This window comes from Triturus cristatus, chromosome 1_2 (assembly GCF_964204655.1).
Source record: "Triturus cristatus chromosome 1_2, aTriCri1.1, whole genome shotgun sequence".
Lineage (NCBI taxonomy): Eukaryota > Metazoa > Chordata > Amphibia > Caudata > Salamandridae > Triturus > Triturus cristatus.
In genome coordinates, this window is record NC_140580.1 from 139,967,707 (window position 1) to 139,981,933 (window position 14,227).

Consider the following 14,227-nt stretch of genomic DNA (forward strand, 5'->3'; position numbering starts at 1 on the left):
GAGCCCCCCCAAAACATGGTATTAAGCAACTAACACTGGAATAAGTGTAGTGGCTTGGTTGCAACATGTTTGATACAAACATGACCAGGTTCGGTTAAGCCATTATGTAGTTAGGCATCTTGAGCTTGCCAGTGTCCAATACATACCTTAAAATGGATTCCCTGCCATACAGGGGCACACTTACGCTTAGAACCATGCACCCTGCCCGTGGACTGAAGCGCCTACCTTAGGGGTGACTTACAGGTTTAAAGTGCAGTGACCGGGATACAAGGTAAACCTTATATCTGGAGTGTAAGGGGTATGCACCATTTCACACAGGCTGCAATAGCAGCCCTGCAGACACAGTTTGCATAGGCTCCCATGGGTTGAATGAAACATGCTGCAGCAAATGGGAGACCCTTGGTGTACTAATGCCCTGGGTATCTCAGTACCATATACTAGGGACCTACAAGCGTACACCAGAATGCCAATCAATGTGGGGGTGTACAAAGTACTTACTTGTCAACTTAGAGGAGAGATCTCCGACACTGGGGACCTGGTTAGCAGGATCCCAGTGCACTAAAGTCAAAACACACTGTCACCAGGCAAAATGTGGGGGCAACTTTCCTACATGCACATAGAGCCGCCAGGAGCTTGAGGGACACTTCCTCAAGGCATTTGGATTCATCATGTGTCAATCGACACAAGTCTCCAAGCCGTGGTCACGCTTGAGTAACCAGAGGCAAACAAGGTACGCGGTCCGTCACAGACATCAATCAGTGACAGGCCCCACAGGGTTGAAGCCTGCCTTCCGAGAAGATTCTCTTAAAAGAGTTTGACAAAAGTCGAAAAAAGTCTAGTCAAAAAGTGAGAAGGGGTTAGCTCGCTCAGGATCTATGCTGACTGGTACAGAAAGAAAAGAACATCAGCATGCTGGGGTAGCGCTTGTCTCATAGCAGACGCCACGCGGAGCCGATCCACGCCACCTACCAGCATGTAAGAGTACTGCTCACGAAAATATCCGGATAAATTCTGATGCCTGGGGATAATTCTAAGGTGAGGAATTTGCGGATAGAAGACACTATCACAAACTGAGCCCTAAAAACCCCTCAGCACCCATAAACTTCATCAATTACAGATCTCAAAAAACCTGCACCAATTGTAAACTCACCCATCCCCGAACCAAAACCCCCCTTTCTACATCTGAATTCCACTCTTCACTGACCCCTATAAACTTGTCATAAACCCTAAACATCACACATCTCTGAATTCAAAAACCCCTCAAAACAATTCTCAACCCAATTTTAATTTACTTTTAGATTTTTCCTTAAAATGATCTTTCCTTTAAAATGTTTCCTTTAATTTTCAATGTCTTTCTATTTCCATAAAATTGTCTTTCCATAAGATAATTTGTTCAAGATTTGGTTTCCTGTACTGTTTTTCAGGGTTTTTTGGTCTCCATTATTCACATACATCAGAAAAGAACTCCTCATACACTTTTTGAAAGTTTTCTCTGCTACAGAAGGCATTTCCAGTAACTTCTACTTGAGGATGGTATCCTACAAGTGAGGGTATAGTAACTGATGATGTAGATAAACTATGGAGCTGTATCACTGCAAGTAATTCGGTCCATAGCTTAGAAGAACATGCACAAATATGTCAAATATTAATTTAGAAAATAAAAAAATTGATTACCTGTAAATGATGAGTTATGATTTACCAACTTTCTACGTAATGCCAAGCCTTCCAGGAACAGTTTATCAGCTATGTTTATCACGCCTTGATGGTCCTGCTTTTCCATGGTCACCCTATGGATATCCTCATGAATACTAACTACTTTGATTGTAACATCCTGATCAAGCGCCAAACTTTTGAAGCGTTCCACCACACTGACAGACCACTCAGCAGTGTGAGGTATTATTCCTAAAAAATGAAGAGAAAACAGTGGTGTACTCCATCCTTCACAGAACATTTTAGTTTTTTTTTTTTTTATCATATAGCAAGTTTTTCTTTCCCAAAACAAAATGTCTATGTTTTCACAACTCTGCACACATTACAGACAAATGTACAGTACACGTTTTAGGACTGTTAACAGAGACTGTTCTGCCAAGAAAATAATCCATTTATTTGCGGGCTAAGCACAACACAATAACAAACTGGCAATTTGGTGTCATCAAGTGCAAAACATTTCTGTACACTTCGACTGCATGTAAAGTTACCAAATGTGACTTTGGTTTAGTGATGAACAAGTTACTTACCTTCGGTAACGATATATCTGTAAGAAACATTAGTTAGTTAGATTCCTCAATTTATAATATCCCCAGGCGTCAGGCTGGATCCGGAAAGATTTTCGTCAGCAATACCCTTGCGCGTCGCTAGGCGTCGTCTGCGGCTCCGCGTTCGTCGTCGTGATCGCCGGGATGACGTCAGAATACTTAGACGCCGCCCTCGCACACTGACGTCAGTTCTTGTATATAGCTTTCCGCGCCAGAAACGCAGAGCCATGCAAGAGACAGACACTGGTGCCAAAAAATTCTAGGGCCCTAAAAGGGATGACCTCAACCCTAGATACTGGTTCGCAGAACGGGGAGGATGGGTGGGTCGGTGAGGAATCTAGCTAACTAATGTTTCTTACAGATATATTGTTACCGAAGGTAAGTAACTTGTTCATCTGAAAGAAACCCGTTAGTTAGATTCCTCACCTTAGAATAGATACCCCAGCAATACCAACCCCGGTGGTGGGTCTGCGAACAAAGATCACACCAGAAAGTCCTGGAGAACAGAACGGCCAAAGAAGCCGTCTCTCCGGACTTGGCTGTCCAGGCAATAGAGTTTGACAAACGTGTGCAGCGAGGCCCACGTTGCTGCCTGGCAAATGTCTTGCAAGGGGACTCCCCGGCCTAGGGCAGGGGTCGCCGCTGTAGCCCGAGTGGAATGGGCCCTCAGCCCTACAGGAGGTTCCTTTTTAGCTAAGGAGTAACAAGCCTTGATACACAAAACGACCCACCGAGAGATGGTTTGTTTGTGTACCGACCGCCCCTTCTTAGCACCCACGAAGCCGACAAAGAGTTGGTCATCCACCCGGAACTGCTTGGTGCAGTCCAGATAGAAGGACAGTGCCCGTTTTGGGTCCAGACGGTGGAGCCTCTCTTCCTCTTTCGAGGGATGCGGAGGCGGAAAGAAGGTGGGCAGCGTAACAGACTGCCCGATGTGAAAGGCAGTCACCACCTTAGGAAGGACGAGTTCGGGGAACAACTTTGTCTGGATGGACAGAAAGGAAAGGAGGCTTAGAAGAGAGAGCCTGGAGCTCACTCACCCTTCTAGCAGAGGTGAAGGCCACCAGGAAAGCAGTCTTAAGCGTCAACAGACGAAGGGGACAATTATGAAGTGGCTCAAAGGGAGCGCACATCAGATACGTCAATACCAGGTTCAAATCCCACTGAGGCATTACGAAAGGGACAGGAGGAAAAATGTGAGTAATGCCCTTAAAGAAGCGAGAAACAATAGGGGATTTGAAAAGAGAAGGCTGATCAGGAAGCCGTAAGAAAGCAGAGATAGCTGAAAGATAACCTTTAAGAGTGCCCAAGGCAGAGCCCTGCTGGGCCATGGAAAGAAGAAAGAGGAGAACCTCAGAAAGAGGGGCGGAAAGGGGATCCACAGACTTTGCTGTGCACCATGCCACAAATTTGTTCCACCTGCAGGCGAATACCGATTTTGTGGAGGGACGCCTGGCTGCCAGAATAACATCACAGACTTCAGGAGGCAAGTCAAATGGCATCAACTTTCGCCGCTCAATCTCCACGCATGGAGGTGAATACTGGACAGCTTCGGGTGGAGGACCGTCCCCTGCTGCTGCGACAGAAGGTCCTCCTGAAGAGGCAGTCATATCGGGGGATCGATCGTCAGACTGAGTAGCTCGGGATACCAGTACTTTCTTGCCCAATCCGGAGCCACCAAGATGACTTGGGCCCGGTCGCGCCTGATCTTCTTCAGCACTCTGGGCAGAAGTGGTATAGGCGGAAAGGCGTACAATAGATCACAACTCCACTCGCGACGAAATGCGTCCCCGAGCGAGTGCCGCCTTGGAAACTCCAACGCGCAGAACTGCTGACATTGCGTGTTCTCTTCGGTGGCGAATAGATCTAACCAAGGCTCTCCCCACTGCCGAAAGAGGCCTTGCGCCACGTCCGAGTTCAGACGCAATTCGTGATCCATCATGCACCGGCGGCTGAGTTCGTCTGCTCTGGTGTTCAGAGAGCCCGCCAGATGTTGAACGACCAGGGTGATGCCCTGATGTTCCAGCCATGTCCAGAGGCGCAGAGCCTCCTGACAAAGGTCCACGACCCCACCCCGCCCTGTTTGTTGCAATACCACATGGCGGTGGTGTTGTCCGTGAACACCTGCACTACACTTCCCCGGACAGAGGGAAGGAATGCCTTCAGTGCAAGTCGGATAGCCCTCCGCTCCAAAAGGTTGATATGGAGTCGGGACTCCGTCGGAGACCAGAGGCCTCTGATCTCCGCCTCTCCCATGTGGCCCCACCATCCCAGGAGGGACGCATCCGTCACTACTATGTGCTCCGGTTGGGGTAGGGAGAGGAATCTGCCACTGCAACTGTCTTGCAGTGCCCTCCGAGATCAGGACATGGTCGGACAGGTTGCCCCGATGCTGGGCCAACTGAAACTTCAGGTCCCACTGCAGAGCCCGCATTCGCCATCTGGCGTGATGCACCAACAGGATTCAGGAGGCCATCAGACCAAGAAGCCGCAGCACCAACCTGACCGAAACCCGGGCTAGAGGCCGGAAGATGGGAATCAGAGCCTGAATATCCCGGACCCGCTGTTCCGGAGGATAGGCCCGAACTGCGCCGAGTCCAGAACCGCTCCGATGAAGAGGAGCTTCTGGGAGGGACTCAGATGCGACTTCGGCACGTTGATGGAGAACCACAGCAAATGCAGGAGGTCAGCCGCAGTCTGGAGGTGGGAGACGACTGCCTGGGACAAGCCCGCCTTCAACAATCAGTCGTCGAGATGGGGGAAGACTGGAACCCCCAATCTGCGCAGATGAGCTGCGACCACTGCTATCACTTTCGTGAACACCCGAGGGGTACTGGCGAGGCCGAAGGGGAGCACGGTAAACTGAAAATGCTCCTGGCCCACTGTGAACCGCAGGTAACGCCGGTGGGCCAGCAGGACGGGGATGTGTAAATAAGCGTCCTGCAAGTCCAACGCAACCATCCAGTCTCCAGGGTCTAGGGCAGCCAGAACCTGAGCTATGGTGAGCATCTTGAACCTCTCCATCCAGAGGAAGACGTTGACGCTCCTGAGATCCAATATAGGGAGTAGGTCCCCTTTGCCCTTCTTGGGAACCAGAAAGTAGTGGCAATAACAATCACGACCTACTTCTGGACTAGGAACGCGCGTGATGGCCACTTTGGTCCAAGAGGGCCGCAACTTCCTCCTGCAGAAGATTCAAGTGATCCCCCGACATGCGGTGGTACTGCGGTGGCATGGCTGGAGGGGTTGCCTCGAAATGGAGGGTGTAGCCCCTTTGGACGATTTGCAGCACCCACCTGTCCGATGTGATGGAACGCCAGGGGAGCAGGTGATGGTGAACTCTGCCTCCCACTGGCGTGGAATGGGCCTGAAAGCACGGACTAGGAGGGCTTTGAGGCGGATGCTGGCGGAGTAGATGTGGACGGACCGGCACGTTGTCCCCCTGTACCGCCTCGGCGGAATCCACATCCGCGTGGAGGTTGGTTCTGCGGCCTGTGGCTAGGTGGACATGAGGGGGCGCCCCTTCCTTAGCCACGAAAGGGGCGAAAAGCGGAAAGTTGCGGGCGCGGGGCCGAGAGGCCCAAGGACTTGGCCGTAGCCCTGGAGTCCTTAAAGCGCTCCAGCGCACTATCCGCTTTGTCGCCAAAAATGGCGACTGCCATCGAAGGGCATGTCCATGAGGGTGCTCTGGACATCCCCAGAAAAACTCGTGGACCGCAACTAGGTGTGGCGGCGAAGTGCCACCGTGGTCGACATTGCCCGACCTAGCGAGTCCGTAGTGTCCAGTTCACATCAAATTGCATGCCGTGCTGCATCCCGCCCCTCGGCAAGAGCCTGGGCGAGCCGTGTCCGGGCCTCCTCCGGGCACTGGGGCAGCACGTCCTCCACCATATCCCACAGGGAGTGAGAGTAACGGTTCAAGAGACAAGCGGCGTTAATAAAACGCAATCCCATACTAAGGGAGGAGAACAGCATTTTACCAAATTGTTCCAGTCTCTTGGATTCCCGATCCGGGGGAGCAGACGGGAAGGAGGTCTGGGAAGTAGAGTCCTGGATGATCAGGCTCTCGGGTGTGGGGTGCATGGGCAGAAAACTGGGGTCGCCCGGGGCAGGGCGGTGGCGCCGGGCTAGGTTCCGGTCCACAGGAGGTACTGTGGAGGGCTTGGACCAGGTGGCCTTGAGAAAGTCAACCAGTGCTTCATTAAACTGCAGCAGAGGCTCCGAGGAGCTTGCTGACGGTTGGAGCACTTCAGTGAGGAGGTTAGTCCTCACGGCCACAGCAGGTAGCTCCAGCCCAAGGGCTTCGGCCGCCTTGCACAGCACCACAGAGAATGCAGCACCTTCCTCCAAAGCCACGGTCGGAGGAGAGATGAAGCCAGTGTCAGGGAAGGTATCCAGACCACTGGCATCCCCCAGCTCGTCTGCCCAGTCCTGAGATAACTGACCCTGCCGGGTCAGAGGGTCCTCAGACCCCTCCCAGTCGTCACCGTCATCCGATTCCTGGTAGACAGGAGGAATGATCGGAGCCGGGCGGAGGATGAAATTGCCACCCGTCGGCGTCGGGTGCGGCGCCGGGCCCGGACCTGGACTAAACTGGGGAACGGCGCCGTCCGAAGGCGGCGCCAGGGGTGGCACCGGAGTCGGCGCCGGCGGAGAGGTCGTGAGGTCGACCGGCGCCGACTGGGATCCAGGCCTGTATCCCGCGGGAACCTGCGGCGTCGGGACCAGAGTCGGTGACGGCGCCGGGGCCAGAGCCGCCGGCTCGCTAGGCCTCCCGGTCGAGCCAGCGGGACCCGAAGGCGCGCCGGCAGGCGTCGACGGTGGAGCCAGGGTCCTCATGGCCGAGAGGAAGGCACTGACTTCCGCCAGAGTCGCGTCGGTCCCAGGGACCGGCGGGTATGGGGACGGACGCGACTCCCGCTGCTCCGATGGAGCCGCACGGGTGGTACTACCCGAACCCTCAGCCGAGTCACGCGACAGGCGAGGGGAGCCCGAAGAGCGATGTCACCTCTTGGACTTCTATACTACTAAAAACAAAACCTCCCCCTATGGGATTCTTAATTGGTGGATTATCCAAATAATAATTAAAGCCTCATTAAGTCACAGAAAAGGAGTATTTTCTTTGGGATTTATTTTTGTAAGAACAATAATATAAAAAATCAATTCAATTTTTACAATTTCAATAATTTATACTTGCAAAATACGTGAAAGAGCCCATATGGAAAAAAACAATAATGATGTGACACAAAATCAGACCTCACAATACACAGTAAAAGAAAACATACCAGTAAACAAAGCACAGTTGAAAAAAGAAGCAACAAAAGAACAAGCCTATGTCACATAAATAATACTCAAAGGAATAATTACAAAAATACACAATAACTATAACAACACAATTCCTTCATGTCAGTCAATTAACAGCCAAAGCGCCGACGCGCGTTTCGGAGTGGACCATAGAGTCCACCAGCTCCTTCGTCAGGGCGCAGTAGAAAGTAATGATGAAATGGTCATACATCCCATCCAAAGAGTCTTTTATTGAATTGAGACTGCGAGGTGAAGGGCCTCCTTAGTGTCACACTGTATACTCATACAAAATCTGTGAACAATAATGAGGCAAACCGCAACATATATAAATATATTAAAACCAAGACTACCTATGTCTATTGGAGCTGACCACCACCAAGGAAACACCCAAATATGAGGTGTCGTACTAAATTGCCACTCAAGTTCCCAGGTCAGGTGTGAAAATATGGCAAACATGTTGTGTGAAAGTTCCTAATAGCCAGAAAGACCAGACCAGTGCCAAGTATAGTAAAATTAGAGAGTTAAGGGAATTTACTAAAAATATGTCTAAATAGATTAGACTAATAAATGCTGAAGATGATATAAAAAGAATGAGAATAATAAAGAAAAATAGAAAAGTAAGCATAACCGAGCCTGTATAATTACCAGCTTGTAGAGTAAGCGGCTACTCGTTGTCCACAAATCGATGATAGTCTAACAGGAAGTGGGGGTACCAATGGGTAGAGGACCCCCTACAAGCAGATTCACTACAAATATGGAAAATAGATTGATAAGTATGTAGCCCATGTCAATTAAAGAGGCACAACCCAATGACTGTCCAGAACCTAAACTTACACTATTGCTGTCGATCTAGGACATGGGTACTCACAAACTTTCTCTAGGGGGCCAAATTTACAGTATGGTTTGTGGCCGAGGGCCGCACCGTTGGGGGCGGGGGAAGTGGGGGAGGGGGCAGGGCTAGAGCAAAAAAAAAAAAACTGACCATGAGGTGAAACACAGGCCCCTGCAGCGGACGCCTTTGTCCACTGCGGACGCCTTCGTCCACTGAGCCACCAGACCCGCCATTCACACATCTATCTATCTATCTATCTATCTATCTATCTATCTATCTATCTATCTATCTATCTATCTATCTATCTATCTATCTATCTATCTCCCTCCTTCCCTTTATCACTCTCTCTATCTGTCTCCCTCTCTCCCTCTCTCTCCCTCCCTCTGTCTCCCTCCCTCTCTCTCCCTCCCTCTGCGTCTCCCTCTCTCCGCGTCTCCCTCACTCCGTGTCTCCCTCACTCTGTGTCTCCTTCCCTCTTGTCTCCTTCCCTCTTGTCTCCTTCCCTCTTGTCTCCTTCCCTCTTGTCTCCTTCCCTCTTGTCTCCTTCCCTCTTGTCTCCTTCCCTCTTGTCTCCTTCCCTCTTGTCTCCTTCCCTCTTGTCTCCTTCCCTCTTGTCTACTTCCCTCTTGTCTCCTTCCCTCTTGTCTCCTTCCCTCTTGTCTCCTTCCCTCTTGTCTCCTTCCCTCTTGTCTCCTTCCTTCTTGTCTCCTTCCTTCTTGTCTCCTTCCTTCTTGTCTCCTTCCTTCTTGTCTCCTTCCTTCTTGTCTGTCTCGCTCGTCTGTCTCGCTCGTCTGTCTCGGTCTCCCTCCCTCTCTGTCTCCCTCCCTCCCTCTCTGTCTGTCTCCCTCTCTCTGTCTCCCTCTCTCTCTGTCTCCCTCTCTCTCGGTCTCCCTCTCTCTCGGTCTCCCTCCCTCTGTCTCCCTCCCTCTGTGTCTCCCTCCCTCTGTGTCTCCCTCCCTCCCTCTGTCTCCCTCCCTCCCTCTGTCTCCCTCCCTCCCTCTGTCTCCCTCCCTCTGTCTCCCTCCCTCTGTCTCCCTCCCTCTGTCTCCCTCCCTCTGTCTCCCTCCCTCTGGCTCCCTCCCTCTGGCTCCCTCCCTCTGGCTCCCTCCCTCTGGCTCCCTCCCTCTGTCTCCCTCTCTCTGTCTCCCTCTCTCTGTCTCCCTCTCTCTGTCTCCCTCTCTCTGTCTCCCTCTCTCTGTCTCCCTCCCTCTGTCTCCCTCCCTCTGTCTCCCTCCCTCTCCCTCCCGTCTCCCTCCCTCTCCCTCCCGTCTCCCTCCCTCTCCCTCCTGTCTCCCTCCCTCTCCCTCCTGTCTCCCTCCCTCTCCCTCCTGTCTCCCTCCTTCCCTCCTGTCTCCCTCCCTCCCTCTGTCTCCCTCCCTCCATCTCACTCACTCTGTTTGTCTCACTCTCTTTCGGTCTCCCTCCCTCGAGACTCCCTCCTGTCTCCCTCCCTCCTGTCTCCCTCCCTCTCTCTCGGTCTCCCTCCCTCCCTCTGTCTCACTCACTGTTTGACTCCCTCGGTCTACCTCCCTCCCTCTCCTTCCCTCCGTCTCCCTCCCTCTCCCTCCGTCCTGTTTCCCTCTCTCCTGTCTCCCTCCCTCCCTCTGTCTCACTCACTGTTTGTCTCCCTCTCTCTCGGTCTCCCTCCCTCCGTCTCCCTCCCTCCGTCCTGTCTCCCATCCTCTCCCTCTATCGCTCTGTCTCACTCACTGTGTTCGTCTCCCTCCCTCTCTGTCTCCCTCCCTCTGTCTCCCACCCTCCCCCTCTCTGTCTCCCTCCCTCTGTCTCCCTCCCTCCCTCTCCCCGTCTCCCTCCCTCTCTCTAGCTCTCTCTCTCAATCAGTTTGTCTCCCTTTCTCTGTCTCCGTCCCTCTCTGTCTCTGTCCCTCTCTCTCTCTGTCTCACTCACTCTGTTTGTCTCCCTCTCTGTGTCTCCCTCCCTCCCTCTCCCTCAGTCTCCATCCCTCTCCCTTCCTCTCCCTCTGTCTCCTTGTCTGTCTCCCTCTCTCTGTCTCTCCCTCTCTGTCTCCCGCTCTGTCTTCCCCCTCTCCCTCCCTCTGTCGCACTCTGTCTTCCTTCCGCTGTAAACTCACCCGCTGCTCTCACTAGCTGTTGCCCCGCGCCCTCACCTCACCCTGCTGTCCCTGTCACCTCACCCCGCGCTGAGACAGCTTCCCTGGAACACACACACAGCCGCCGCACCCAAGTACTTCACAGGTCTTTTAAAGACCATTCACTTGTTAATGAGGCTTTGTTGAATTTCACCTCTTCTTAGCGCCCCTGCATCGCCACTCAAAAGCACCCCTGCATCTCAACTCAATCAGAGTGGAGATGCAGGGGCGCTAAGAAGAGGTGAAATACAACAAAGCCTTATTAACAAGTGAATCACCCGGCCCCCATAGCTCCGCCAGTGCTTAATTTGTAAAAAATAAGTTCCGGGGCTCTTGTCAGGAGCCACTGCAGCTTGCCCCACACATTGCCCCTGCCAGCGCCGCAAATGAAAGTAACGGTACAAAAGGGGGTGGTGATGGACGGAGCTTTAGAACCAATCAAACACTCACACCCAGTCAACAGATCTGGGTTTGATCCATCACCGTTCTTTAGCCCACTCTGCCACCCCAGTTCAGACATGGCCATATGCAAATCAGTCTGACCCTGTGCCTCATGGGAACAGTCCAGCCCGAACTGCCAAGCCATGCCTTCCCTGGACCGGAAACAAGCTTCCTAGAACCGGTTTCTGGCATTTCAGCCGTCTTCAGCCAGGCTTGCTTGAATCCAGTGGCAAAGTGAGCAAGGGACTCACGTCTGAGCATACCCTGCCAACTTATGGCGAACAAAGCGGTACAAAAGGGGGTGGTGATGGACGGAGCATCAGAACCAATCAAACACTCACACCCAGTCAACAGATCTGGGTTTGATCCATCACCGTTCTTTAGCCCACTCTGCCACCCCAGTTCAGACATGGCCATATGCAAATCAGTCTGACCCTGTGCCTCATGGGAACAGTCCAGCCCGAACTGCCAAGCCATGCCTTCCCTGGACCGGAAACAAGCTTCCTAGGACCGGTTTCTGGCATTTCAGCCATCTTCAGCCAGGCTTGTCTGAACTGGGGTGGCAGAGTGGGCTAAAGAACGGTGATGGATCAAACCCAGATCTGTTGACTGGGTGTGAGTGTTTGATTGGTTCTGATGCTCCGTCCATCACCACCCCCTTTTGTACCGCTTTGTTCGCCATAAGTTGGCAGGGTATGCTCAGACGTGAGTCCCTTAGCCGGACAGCGCCACCTTGTGGCAGACTGTCACACACACTGGTGCTGACAATTAAGTAAGTGCCAGTGCAGCACCAGAAACAAACCGCTCAAATTAAGAAATGCTGTGGTAGTCAAACCAACCAAAACACCAAGCACAGATGTTTGTATAAGTGTAGGTTTATTGGCCACTGTTATCGACAGCCTCCAAATACAACTGCCAGAGGTAGAACCTTCTTCAATCCAACCTTCACCCGCATCCCAGACTCTTACGCACTAGACGCTGGAATGTGGATGAAGATACATCACCACAGTCCGCCCCGCCCAGACCTTCAGAAGAGATGCCTTAAGTGAGCGAGGTGTTGATGGTGCATTGGAGGGGAAAGAGATTTGCATGGACTGAGTCAGATCTCCTCACAGGAGATGGCTTTGAGGGAGCTGAGGATGTCGATGAGAACCGTGAGATCTGTGAGAGACATCTGGGTGGCTATCCTGCCACCACCCTTCAATATCAATAACCTATCCCGAACTGTCCCTTCTACTCTGAGCTGATCATGGGTTTGGTCTGGCAGGACAGGACCACAGTTAGCTCACCACAACTGGGCCATCGGTTGATCAGAAGATGTAGGCAGGTGGCTGGTCAGTGTGAAAACTAGGTGAATGAGCTATTGTGGCCCTCCAGTTCCCTCGTTGTTGTGAACGTTCCCTGTGAATGAGCGGTCGAGTCTGGCTCCTATAAGTTGGCAGCATGCGCTTGTGCACTCACGAATAACCCCTTCTCAGCCTTTTGTCTGACCTTCACTGATTCCTCATAAACCTAAGCGTTGTTGTCACCTGCACCATTGTCCGCAGTTATTTACATTAAACCTTGCCTGCCCCCGTCTGCCTCCGCTCCTGGCAAGTTCTGGTGACACAGCACGCTCTTATGTTCTCTTCTGTGCTTTTATACCGTGTTATTGTGAGAAGTTGGCCTGATGTATGATGTCACTAGTTCTAGTGTACACCCTATATCAGTCCAAATACCCTTATGGTGATTGGTTGTAAAGTCAACCTTATAGACCAGCTATCCTAGTGGTAGCATGGACAAGAGCAGTCTTAGGCTAAACTCTGAATGGCATGTGAAGCCAGCTGTGATACCATATATAATCCCTTGAATACCAAATGAAAGGACACCACAACAGATATATATATAAAATAAACTGTATTTATTCTAGTCAAACCCTCAGCACTCTTTATGAGATTAGAGGTAAGTACAACACAGTCTTATTTAAGCATACATTAAGTCACACAGGTAAGTAATACAGTTAGGCCCTAGGGGCCACGCAAACCATATACTAAGTAAGTGGTATAAGAACCACTGTCACGGAAACAGAATAGGCCTAGGCCTAGGGAATCGCTGGGGCTACACTACACTAGCGTTAGTTAGGAAGTGGGAGGCCCACGGGATTCGTGTGCAGAGTGGAAACACTCACGCGTAATGCGTAAAAGTCAATAGCAATAGTACAGTTTAGAAAACGGTAGATTTAGGACACTTCCGGAGTAGCTAGGAAGTTGAGACTTGAAAACTAGACACTAGGATAGTCACTATCCTGATGAGCACCGGAGTACCCAAGTTACCTAGCCCACAGGCTGCGGGTGCATAGGGGTGAAGATGCGTCGCTTTCGTCGTCGACTCCTATGGATGCCTGAAGAAAGATGCTGACAGGCAGTCAGTGAAGAGTGTCCGGTGGATCCCAAGGCTGGGATCAAGAAGAGAAGAAACCTGCAAGCAGAAGGGACAGAGTCAAGGTCACTAGCCAGTGACCACGTGGAACCAGGCGATGTTGTGAAGATTGCAGGTGAAGGTGAAGCTTGTCGCTGCAGCCAGGAGGACCAGGAAGCGTCGAGGACGACCAGGACCAGGAGGCGAGCTGTCCCACGAAGGCTCTTGCTGTCGGCGGCGTCGAAGTTGGACTAGGACTCACCAAGCCTTGGCAAGCGGAACCCACGAAGAACGAAGGACTTGCTTCTGGTGCAGACCAGGAAGGTCTGGGGTGCTTCTTCTTTGCAGAGAAGCGGGAGCCAGTCTGGAAGAGCCAAACCAGCGCAGAAGATTTCAGGGTGCGTCGTCACCAAGGCCACTAGCCAGCGGGCAAGCAACCGGACAGACGCGGCAAGCAGGAAAATGCTGAAGGGCCCCACGCAGGACTCGTGGAGTGTGGGGGGCTGATCTTCGGTGCAGATGGTGCTTGGGGTTGGGGCTTCTCAATCCCCGGTGCACAACTTCGAGGGTACCTCAGAAGCTGCGCTTTAAGTTACTAGCCACTTTTTCCAGGTAGCCGGTCCCACGTCGCTCGTCGCCTCCACGGATCTCAGCTTTGCTGTCGATGTGGATCAGGGTCGGAGAAGTCTGGAAGTCAAGGCTCTGGTCAGGCTCTGCAGTCGGTTCCTCGTAGAACGTGGGCAAAGCACAGGGTAGTCTCTTGATGGTGCCTGTTTGCACAGGGTAGCCACTCCTTGGCTACAAGGGAGATTCTTCAGTCTTCTTCTTTCGTCGAATGTCGAAGGTCCAGAGTTTCTGTTCAGTTTTGCAGGTTCAGGATAATCTAAA

At 52.0% G+C, this 14,227-nt stretch overlaps 1 protein-coding gene across 2 annotated transcripts in view; it reads right to left on the reverse strand.

The window, feature by feature from the left end:
- TDRD1 (tudor domain containing 1) overlaps positions 1-14,227 on the reverse strand; it is a 1,654,170-nt gene that overhangs the window by 128,919 nt on the left and 1,511,024 nt on the right. For both annotated transcript variants that reach the window (XM_085603291.1, XM_085603292.1), the window contains one exon: positions 1,675-1,902. In XM_085603291.1, coding sequence (XP_085459417.1) covers positions 1,675-1,902 — 228 coding nt within the window. The remainder of the gene's footprint in view (positions 1-1,674; positions 1,903-14,227) is intronic.